Source organism: Garra rufa, chromosome 1, assembly GCF_049309525.1.
Source record: "Garra rufa chromosome 1, GarRuf1.0, whole genome shotgun sequence".
Classification (NCBI taxonomy): Eukaryota; Metazoa; Chordata; class Actinopteri; order Cypriniformes; family Cyprinidae; genus Garra; species Garra rufa.
The window spans coordinates 59,903,114-59,915,119 of record NC_133361.1 but is presented as its reverse complement, the minus strand read 5'-3'; the positions used below and the strand labels follow the sequence as shown (position 1 = coordinate 59,915,119).

Here is a 12,006-nt window from a genome sequence, read left to right as displayed (position 1 = left end):
GACATGGACCTGCCCACCGCGGTCGCTGTCTGCTTGGTGGCCCTCAGAGAGAGGTCTGTGGTGCGGCACAGCTCAGCCACCTCCTCCGGGGAAAGCCCCAGACCACGGTCCAGATCTTTTAGCAGATCAGCCTGGTACACCTGCAACACTGCCACCATGTGCAGAGCAGCACCAGCCTGACCCGCTGCCGCATATGCCCTGCCGTTCAGCCGAGATGTTTCTTTCAACGGCTTGGAAGGCAGGGTCGGAGCCTTCAGGGTCGAAGGCTCGCAAACGTCTGCTCAATGGGGGGCATCGAAGCATATCCACGCTCCAGCATTCCCTCGACATCAGCATAGTTCACATGCTGATGCCTGTGAATGCGGGCTGAATATGGCCTGTCCCATGCCCTCTCGATCTCTTTATGCAGATCAGGAAGGAATGGGAGGCTCACGGGAGTTGGTTTGTCATAGCCGGGAAGAAACCCGCTCGTCCAGTCTACCCAGGGCGGCCTCTTCCCTAGCGGGCTTCCACTGAAGGTCTAAACGGGTAGCCGCGCGGTCCATGACAGACATCAACTCCTCATATGCGGGGCAGGGAGGCTGTATGGACTCAGAGAGCTCATCTTGTTCCATCTCAGCCTCCTGCTCGCCCTGGCTTGAAGCCAAAAGAGCACTCGCTGCAGGATCGGAAGATGTGAGAGACAACACATCTTCCGCTAGCAGCGCGTCCTCGTCTCTGGGTGACGGGCGCGAGAGACTAACCCCTCTCTCAAACTCGTCAGCCAGCTCCTCCTGTGATCCCCACGATCTCAGCCGCCGGGCAGCCTCAGCTGCCGCGGGACCGGAGCCGCGTGGGGCGGATGGATGTCCCAATTCCCTCGAGAAAAGGGACAAACAAGAACGGAGTTTCTTCATGGTGAAACTCTCACAGTGGACGCACTCCGTTCCTTCTAGAACGGAGCGCGCGTGCTCTTCACCTAAACACATCACACAGAGGTCGTGTGCGTCATCAGGTGTCAGATTTCTCTGACACGGATCCGCACACTTCCTAAACAGTTTTCCTCTAGGCATCGCTATACTCACTCAATAGAACGGAGGACTCTGAAGACAAAAAGATGGTGTTGTGCTCGCAGGCGCCTGTTGATGACGTCACGGGCTGGCGCCGGCCAGTGTCAAGTTCACTGTCGTTGTTCTATAGCTTGTTTCAGAACCGGTCATGCTGAAAGCAGTTCCCATAGTGTCCGCCAGGATGCAGCGTAGAGTTCCCTCCGGAAGGGAACTAACCTTCAAACTAACAAATAAATCCAAACCAGCAAACAAATATATAAATCTAACCTTCAAACTAACAAATTAATCCAACCAGCAAACAAACAAATCTAACCAGCAAAGAAACAAATAAAATAAAATAAATAAATAAATAAAAATCAAACCAGCAAACAAATAAATATATCTAACCTTCAAACTAACACATAAATCCAAACAAACAAATTAAGCAAAAAAACAAGCAAATCTAACCAGCAAACAGACAAATCTAATCAGCAAACAAGCAAATAAAAAAAAAAAAAAAAAAAAATCCAACCAGCAAACAAATAAATAAATCTAACCTTCAAACAAACAAATTCAACCAACAAAAAACAAATCCAGCCAGCAAACAAATAAATAAATCTAACCTTCAAACAAACAAGTAAATCTAAACAGCAAACAGACAAATCTAACTAGTAAACAAAGAAATCAAACCAACAAAAAACAAATTCAGCCAGCAAACAAATAAATAAATCTAACCTTCAAACTAACAAATAAATCCAAACAAACAAACAAATTCAACCAACAACAACAACAAAATCCAACCAGCAAATAAATAAATCTAACCTTCAAACTAACAAATAAATCCAAACAAACAAATTAATCCAACCAGCAAACAAACAAGCAAATCTAACCAGTAAACAGACAAATCTAATCAGCAAACAAACAAATCAAACCAACAAAAACAAACAAAAAACATATCCAACCAGCAAACAAATAAATAAATCTAACCTTCAAACAAACAAGTAAATCTAAACAGCAAAAAAATAAAATAAAATAATAATAATAATAATAATAATAATCCAACTAGCAAACAAACAAATCTAACCAGCAAACAAACAAATCAAACCAACAAAAGCAAAAAAAAAAAAAACATATCCAACCAGCACAAAAAAAATCTACCTTCAAACAAACAAATAAATCTAAACAGCAAACAAATTAATCCAACCAGCAAACAAACAAATCCAACCAACAAACAGACAAATCTAACAGCAAACAAACAAATCAAACCAAAAAACAAAATAAAATTAACCAGTAAACAAAAAATAAATCTAACCTACAAACAAATAAATCTTAACAGCAAACAAACAAATCCAACCCCCCCCCCCCCCAAAAAAAAAACAGAAACACTTTTAGTCATTTTAACTATTGTTAATGAAAAAGTGATGAAAGTAAAGGTGTATTAACTTTCAGCAATTGTTAATAAACCAACAGAGGCATTGTTTGGTGTTTGCTCTGGAGACTGATGATTTTAAGAAGCCATACAAGAGAGTTTTAATAGAAATTATAGAAGTTAAAAATTATCGGACATCGATTCTTCTTTTGCATGTTAACATGAGAACTAACATGAGAAATAGTTCACAGTTTGTGATTTAACATTTTATTATGAGTTTATTTCTTATATAGCCTAACTTAATTCGTTTTAAATTATTTAAGTTCTCTTGATGCCCTCTTGAAAGTTTCACATGCTCACACATGAGGAAAGGTGGCTAATTTGTGAATTATTCAATTCATACAGTTTTGTTTCTAGGATTTTCTCAAGGACCACACAAGCTGTTGGTGTACAAGTGAGCGGAATTACTGTCACATTTAATTGTTTAAAATTACCCAAATGCTCCATGCTCAGACTTTTTACGCGCTTTATTTTACACTCGACAGCCAATAGTAGGCAATGAGCGAGTGAGAGTGTTGGGCTTTGAGACACGGCCCGTGTCGGAAGCGGTGTAGACAGAAGCGTTTGTCCTCTCGGTCTCGGGTACGCGCTCGGGATTGGCCGGTTACGGTAAAAGACACTCCCCTGTTCACGGATGAACACCCTTCCTCAACCGCAATCCTTCCGGTCTCGACTATTATGTAAAATACCCGATTCTCTTCTCGAAAGTTGACGTTAAAGTTGAGCTGTAGTTGTAAATCGAGATATTTTTAACTTTCTGTTGATTTATTTACGGTGCCAAGTGATTAAAGACCGCGCGATGGTGCTGAAATCTGAAGACGGTGTCGGTGAGTGACGATCGGCAGCTGTTACTTTTGCCAAACTTATTCTTCATAAAAACAAGCGCTTTAAATATTGTGCCTGATAGGCTAAATATTGTGTTTAGCCAACTACATTTAGCGCTTTGACTCCTTTAGAAGTTGATATTATTTATCTTTTTTTTCCTATAACAACTCTTGTAATCCGTCATGTTTTATTTTGATCTAGTTAGAAACAAACTAGCTTCAAACAAATACATGACTAAACATTATTGTCTTGTTTCACGGTTCTCACGCACCCTTTTTTGACAAAGTTTAGCAAACAGATTTAACTTAACATCCTCCTAACTAAACACCAAAAAAGTACATTTTTTTACAATGAGGATGGTCAAAAGCCTATTTGAGTGTAGTAATGCTGTCAGATTGTTACACAGGGTCTGTATTGACAACAATACTCCCTCATGTGAACTGTCCATCATCTTTTCTATGCAGTTATGTTATGAATTATTCATTGTGAATGAAAGGCCTCACTGGTTTTAAGCCGAATGAATGTGTTTTATTGTTCCATGATCCTCTTATTTAAAGTATGCGCAAACGTCTTGGTTAATAAGCTTTTTGTTTTTGTAGAAATCCCTCATGAGTGTTTTTGACATGTTTTGTCTTCACTTTTTTTGAGCAAATTCTGACACTTCTTCCTTTTCTCCACATTTACACTCTTGAAAATAAAGGTTCCAAAATGGTGTTTTTCACAGTGATGCCATAGAACAACCAATTTGGTTCAGCAAAGAATCTTTGAGTGAACAAAGAAAAATCTAAAGAACCTTTTCTGCATTTGTGAAGTTCCATGTATGTTCAAGGTTCTTCATGGAACCATCGATGCTAGTAAAGAACCTTTATTTTTGGGTAGTCTACCTGTAATGTTTAATTTGTCTGTCTTCCTGGTGTGACTCAAACAAGCTGCAACTTGTTCAGACTCCTCAACTGCCGCTGAATACATGAACAGCATTTTTCTTTGAATTCCAATTCCCTGCTTTGCAAGCAGTATGTCTCCTGAACAGTGTATTGTACCATGCTGTTGTCATGTGTGTTTGTAACACTTGTTGTCTGCTGGTGAGGAATGTGGCTCAGCTGTCTGGGTTTGTGAGGGGGATGGGATGTTTTCTAGGAGAATGCTGATATTTCAATCTCGCATAGCCAGACTTCTGAGTATCGAGTATCGACGTAAAATATTCTTCACTTTGCACGTCTTATGGCGTAGAACCATCCACAAAGGAAGAAACCAGTTAAACAGAATGCCTCAGCACAAAACACAACATACAGTTCTGCTTGAGCTTTGCTTGGGGTCTTGTTTATGTGCTACAGAGTATCTTTTATAAAAACTGTAAAAGCTTTATATACTGAATATACACTCTTAAAAATAAATGTGCTTTAGAAAGTTCTTCAGAGCGATGCCATAGAAGGCTCCACAAAGAACCATTCAGTCAAAGGTTCTTTAAAGAACCATCTCTTTCTTACCTTTTTATAATCTGAAGAACCTTCTTTCACCACAAAGAACCTTTTGTGAAACAGAAAGGTTCTTCAGATGTTAAAAGTTTTTTTTTTAATAGAACCATTTAAACAAAAGGTTCTTCTCTGGCATCGTGAAGCACCTTTATTTTTAAGAGTGTATTTCAAAATTTTCAACTTTTTCATATTCATTTGCAAGAACTTCTTCAGAATCATTCATATTGGTGTAAAAATGTAAACATGGAAGTTTTCAGTTTTCTAAACTTTTTTTAGTAACTCTTTTAGTAATACGTAATTAGAGTTATTATATTACTAATATGCATTTATAGTTACTGCTAAATTAATGTAAATGTCAGGACTGATTGTATTTTATGCCATTTATTACAAAACATAAAATATAAATTGGTGTTGATGTTAGTTTGTTTGAAATATAATGGTTAACAGAACATGAGTACATATCTGTTCAGATTTTTTCAGATTCTAAATTTGAATAACATTTACGTCAATTTTTGTATTTGAATACTAACATATTGTAACTTCAAACATGCGTCTGGTTAGAGCTCTTTCTCATAGTAAGGGTGTGGGCTGTCTAAACTGCCGCTTGAGAAAGAGACTTGACAGGAAGTGTCACCTTAAACTAAACCCTGGCAGGGAAGAAGCATTCATCTCACTGCTTTTTAAAACTTAGTGCAGCTAAGGATAGTGGGAAATGCAGTGCTGATTAATATTATTAGAGTTTGACTTGAGTTAGTTAAGCTGTAGTGTAAAATGGGGTGGTATTGATTTTATTTTTTTTTCTCAGCTCAGCTCTGCTCAGTTTCCTGTCTGTGCGCTGTTGATTATCAATGTGACCGCTGTGGTCATGTGACTTCCTGTCATGTGTGCTTCAGTCGCTGTGTTTACCAGGTGAAGGGCATGCGGGATGTTGACTGTGTGTCTGTGTTATTACCATCAATTGATATACAGGACATAGCCTAGATGTTTCTAGTGGTACATTTAGGCTGCGTTAAACAAATTCAACCATTCACGTGTTAACACGCCTCGCATTTACATGCCTGTTTTTTTGTGATTCACATCAAATGGCACTTACTTTATTATGACTGTGGTCACTACGCTTATGAGCTTAATCGCATTGATCTTGTTGTAATGTGAAGTATTTTAAGTATTGTGTTCACATGGGGTAAAGTTTAATCGCAGTGGTAGCACTTTATTTTACAGTGTTGTTGAGTTGTACATACTATGTACTTATTATAGTAATAACTAGCTACAAACCTTGAACCTACCTTTAAACCTAACCCTGTTGGTCTGTTATTACCAGAACTCGGTAGGTACATTGTAAGTACACGCACTGTAAAATAAAGTGCAATCATTTCTGGAATCTCATTATAATTGCATTATGAAGGTGACTTTAATATCTAGATTGCTTTAACAAAACTGCAAGCTTTACATTTCTCCTTGTAAAGCCTTCTGAATTTCTGAATTGTTTGCTTGTTTTTATAAGCTTGACAGCATTGACGGGTAGCTTTACACAGAGCTTAACTGTGAAACTCAGAATGTCAGTTTAAGCATTACCTTTTATATTCTCACATGCCAATACCCTTGTTCCAAAGACTGTTAGGTTGAATAGCAAGGCTATTTTTTAAATGTCAAGTAATGTTCATTTGGCCTCATTCATGAAACACAAGCAGAATAAATTCTTGTGTAAATTGTTTGTAGAGCCGTTCTGACGTCAACTTTTGAATTCGTCAAATTCATGCGATTTTCAATGCGCGAAATGTTCTGTGTTGTTTCTGCCAAACCGATGACACTTAATTTTGGTGCACTGCGATAATATTTCGCAAGTTCGTTTGAAGTTTGACGGAAATGGCAGTAGAGCTTTGATTTTAAAGGAAAACTCCAGCTTCAGTGAAAACAGGCTTACAAATAAATGGAGTAAAAAGCTTTAATCATCTGTCGCGAAAATAAAGCATAACTTGTGGCTGCTACATTCCCAAACGCGAGCTAAACTCACAACACAAGCAATAATGAGTTCACTGCATTCATTTACTGTAAACGGAGACGTTTTGAGGCACGGAAAACATCGGATCATGAGCTGATCGCCTGAACGAAGTGCGTGCTTCGCTTTAAAATGTGTAGCGAAAACAGACTTGATAAAGGGATTAAGCAATTTCGGTTTTAGTTCGTTTGACAGATACTGTGTCAAAGCATAATAGCCCAAAACACAACTTTTTAACCTTTTATGTTAGAATAAGAAGTAAATATATTTTAAAAACTACACTTTTTGCCTGGAAGGCTTTTGGTTTCATATCATCATGTCTCGATATTATCATGGTCACAGGTTTGCTATCGCGATATCACGATATTGATAATATCGTTACATCCCTATTAGCAACCAAAGTGTCTCCACTCAATCCTGGAGATGTAAATTACGCAGTTGTACTTCCATAGGCGGGGACCATGCTAATTGCAAATGAGCGTGCATCCGCAACCTATTTACAAAAAATTTGAATTCATTAACACACGTGTTTTTAATTTACGAAGCGTTTGTGAATCCAGAGGGGAGGTCTGTTTACTCTGAATTTACTAATAATTAATATCACCTATTTGGGTTTTTTAGGATGCGTTCACACTTGTAGTTTAGTTCACTTGGTTCGTTTGGTCCGGACCAAAAAAGAAAACGATACATTTGGTCCTGGTCCGCTAAGTGTTCACACTGACATTTTTGAAAGCGAACCTGAAGATACCGTACCTAAAGGCATAATGATATGTTTATATTTGGTCCGTGCTGTGTTCATATTTCATCCTAACTGCACCAGAGTTTGTTTGGGAGTGGACTGAGACCCATTTTTCTCAATCCGCTTGTTTGGTTGGTCGCTTGTCACCAGGGTTTAGATGGCAGCGTTCACACTTACTCAAATAAACCGCACTAACAGAGCAATTGCACCAGAGTTTGTTTTAATCTAACCAAAGATGGTGCGTGAACACACCTGTAGATTTAAGCTGCCATTGTATGAGGTTGTGTTCACACTTGTCATGTTTGGTTTTGTTAACCCTTATGCGGTCTTCGTTTTGGAATCACACTCATGGTCTTTGGGGTCTCTAGAGACAACAAAACTTTAATTTTGTAACAAAATAATATTTTTAAAAAATATATAATATTTTTTTTCCTGTTTATTAATGTTTTTGCTCCACATTTGTGCAGTTTGTGCAGTTTTCGTAGGATTTATGCTATTTTTTAAATATATATAAATTATTAAATAAATATTTATTTTTAATAGTTTTATATGCAAAAACAGATTTTTATGTAAAATTCACTTTACAAAATACCCACATTTTAAACTTTCATTCATGGGGATAACATGGATAATTTGATATGGTTTAGTGTAACATTTTCGCCCATTTTTTCGAAAATGCAGTTTTAAAAGTAAAAAAAATAACTTTTACCACTAGATGGCTGCAGAGCACTACTATTAACTAATTGCTATTTGACCAACAACAACATCCTTTTTTCTTTTTTTTTGACAAATTATAAGAGAGCAGTTTTTATGGTCTCCAAATGTAGTCCTGTGTGTTTCATGATATGTAGATATGAACTCAACTGAAAAAAACTTGTGAAAAGATATCTTTCAGGTGGTTAAATAGCAAAAAGCATATAGTGGAGCTCTGCAGCCACCTACTGGTAAAAGTATTTTTTTTTACGTTTAAAACTGGATTTTCCAAAAGATGGGCAAAAATCTTACACTAAACCATGTGAAATTATCCATTTTATCCCCATGAATGAAATTTAGACATGTGGGTTTTTTATGAAAGGGAATTTTACAAAAAAAGCTGTTTTTGTATAAAAACCTATAAAAAATATTAATTTATTAATTTATATATATTAAAAAAATATCCTAAATCCTCCAAAAACTGCACACTTGAGGAGTAAAAACATTAATAAACAGGAAAATAACTTTTGTTTTGTTTTTTTAACTATTATTTTATAACAAAAATTGCAAAGACCACGAACGTGAGTATTTTTTTTCACACTAACATAAAATCAAGCTATCATTCCAATTTAATTTTTTATTTGTAGATCAAGATAGTGTTGACTGGTTTACAAAGTCTCATACCATTTGGACAAAGGGAACATTTTTTTAAATTTTAGCGAACGCCATTCGGGGTCCAGAAATCCCCCGAAGACCGCATAAGGGTTAAAACAAACTCTGGTGCGATTGCTCTGTTAGTGCGGTTCATTTGCTCTATTAGTGCAGTTCAAGTGTAAACGCTGCCATCCGAACCCTGGTGTGTACCAAACAAAGATACAAAGTCAAAGAAGGGTCAAAGATGGGTCGTTGTGAAATTATACGTTATTCAACCCGACCAATCATATTGTGAACGTATCACTATGCCTTTAGGTTTGGTATCTTTAGGTTTGCTATTAAAAATGGCAGTGCGAACGCTAAGCGGACCAGGACCAAATGTATTATTTTTCTTTTTGGTACAAATGAACTAAACAAACCGAACTACAAGTGTGAACACAATCCCTGAGATTATGATGCATGCTATAGAGGTACTGTAGCCATCCAAAATTTTAAGATCATGGTTTTTGTTAAACAGGTTAGTTCAGGTACAGAATTAAATTTTTACTTTTATCAGACCTGAACCCCGCTGAACACCTTTGGGTTCAAATGCTCTTGGGCCCAAGTGTTTGCTGTTTTGGATAAGGAGAACTATCCCTTTAAACTTAAATAAAATTATTTAATGTTACTTAATGTTATTTAATGAAACATTAAACTTTACACATGATTCGTCAGAACTGCTGTCGCATGCAGAGTCTATAGTCATATGTGGTATTTACTCATCAGATTTCTCCTGCACGCTTTCATTTGTTCACATAAACGGCAGGATGTTTACTCTGCAGAGCTTCAGGATGTTTGCTCAGCACAGCGGCCCGTCTGCTCCAGGCTCCCCCTCATAGATCTCAAATCAGATCTGCAGCAAAATCCTCCGGTGCCTCGTAATTGTTTAGCTAGGCCCATGATAAAAATAAATTAGCCTGCATCCTGCATATACAGCTTGAAACAGTCTGTTATTGTTGTTCATGTTATTTTTGGCTTAGGCCTGCTGCATTGATTCCCTGGCTTTCACTCGCTCATGTGAGTCGTGTGATATGACACAGAGCTGTGTCATCTCTTTGGAGCTCTGCCCTCCACTGATTTAAGACCCTCACAGGACACACTGAAGCTGACGGATTCCAGGAAAACGCATTTAAAGATGATCTCAGGCCTTGATGAGCTGTCATGTTGATCATGCCGTTATTAAGGTTATCGGCGTAGATGAGATGCATACAGCGGGCCACTGTAGAGATGTAAAGAGATAACTTTAGGGTGTGTTCACACTTGTAGTTCGGTTCGTTTGGTTAATTTGGTCCGGACCAAAAAGGAAAATGATACATTTGGTTCCGGTCCACTTAGCGTTCACACTGGCATTTTTGACAGCGAACCTAAAGATGCCGAACTTAAAGGCATAGTGACACGGCATAGGCATAGTGGTCTGCTTGTTTGGTGTGCACCAGGGTTCAGATGGCAGCGTTCACACTTACTCAAATAAACCGCATTAACAGAGCAATCGCACCAGAATTCGTTTTAATCAAACCAAACATGAACACACCCTAAGAAATGAACAAATGAAACTGAAAACATAAGTACATTTTACGAGTACTATAAAAATATATATTTGAAGTTATAAAGTAAAAAAATCACAGCAGCTGTAGTTAAACAAACTTAATAGCCTATGGTAAAAAATATGGTAACAACTAGGGCTGGGCGGTATGACCAAAATTTTATTTCACGGTATGAGAAATTTTATTTCAATGTAACGATATCTTTCACGATATAGTTTTTCATATAGGTAGTTATTCTAGAAATTGTACAAAAGGGCTTTATATAATAAATAAGCTTGAATATTTAAGAAAAGAAAAGGACTCGTTTCTCCTTTTCCATGTTTTTACAACCTCCCAGCTTTCCTTCAGTCTTGCATTCAACGGTTTGACCAGTCTCAGCCTCGCGTGCTGCACGTGAGTTGGCCATGCCCACTTATTTACATTTCGCGGTATACACAGAATAAAAAAATATTTTACGGTGCACATTTCATTCCGCGGTAACGATATATACTGTCATACCGCCCAGCCCTAGTAACAACTTAAACTACCTTAAACTACCTTAAAAACACAGAAGGTAAGGAACAATCTACATGCAAACTCTAATACAGTCAAACCAAAAAAATTTCAGACACCAGATATAATTTTTTATATTTTTCTAATAGTGGGTTCAGGAAACTATAGTTAATTTATGTAAGTGAGGATAGCCAAATAAAGCAAACTGTGACATATTATAACTTAAACCTTAATTTAACAACACAAGATATGACATAAGTTGTGTTTAACTATAAGAAAAACGAATTAGAACAAAAACTGTAAATGTACTGGTATTTTACTGTAAATTACATGGAATGTTCTGTTTGATCTACTAATCAATTAACATTTTACTAGAATTGTTATTAAAATTATGATTCAAAACACATTTATAGGGCCTTGCATAGAAATTAAACCCATGACCTTTACATTGATAGGCCATGCTTTGTTTGAACTACGTCAACATTTGTGCTACAAGTAGGCCATGTGAATAAAGTAGTGACGTGAATGTGACTCATTGGCCTGAGTGAGACCAATGACATTTCCTCCCCTACTTGCCCTCGTCACATTCATACACCAATACTGTATTAGTATTCAACAGTATTCAAGAGACTTTAATAGTGAGTACTATATATGAGATACACCTAAATCAAGCAAACTGTGATTGGCCAGTTTGTATTTGTGTTGAAAACGTTGGCTCCTGTGGACAGTCTATTTGCTTGATCTAGAAAAAAATTAGGAGTGAACGTCTGCAAGAAAGAGCCACTAGATGGGGCTTCCCTGTTTGCGATGGCATAATGTGTGAGAGAGGAGGGAGGAGAGAGAGATAGACAGAGTGTGGGATGGAGAGGAGTGTCAACACATGGACTTCAGCAGTATGTGAAATGTGTCTTCCTGTTCCTCGGTTCGCTGTAGCCAATGTCAATGAACACTCGACTGCCGCTTCTTACCTGGATATGTAGTCTGGTTTGAATTAATCTGTGGTTGTGCTGCTAATTTGGAAAATGAAGAAGGAGAGAGTTTTGATGAGTGAACAGAAGTGGACGGATATCAGAACGACAGATTGATTTC

General features: G+C 37.5%; 1 protein-coding gene across 2 annotated transcripts in view; it reads left to right on the top strand.

The window, feature by feature from the left end:
- cyth1a (cytohesin 1a) overlaps positions 1-12,006 on the top strand; it is a 55,489-nt gene that overhangs the window by 15,581 nt on the left and 27,902 nt on the right. The window contains exon 1 of one of the 2 annotated variants that reach the window (XM_073843382.1): positions 3,071-3,284. The exons of the other annotated variant lie outside the window; for it this stretch is intronic. Coding sequence (XP_073699483.1) covers positions 3,257-3,284 — 28 coding nt within the window. The 5' untranslated portion in view covers positions 3,071-3,256. Of the gene's footprint in view, positions 1-3,070; positions 3,285-12,006 lie in introns of those variants that run through there. 2 annotated transcript variants of the gene reach the window in all.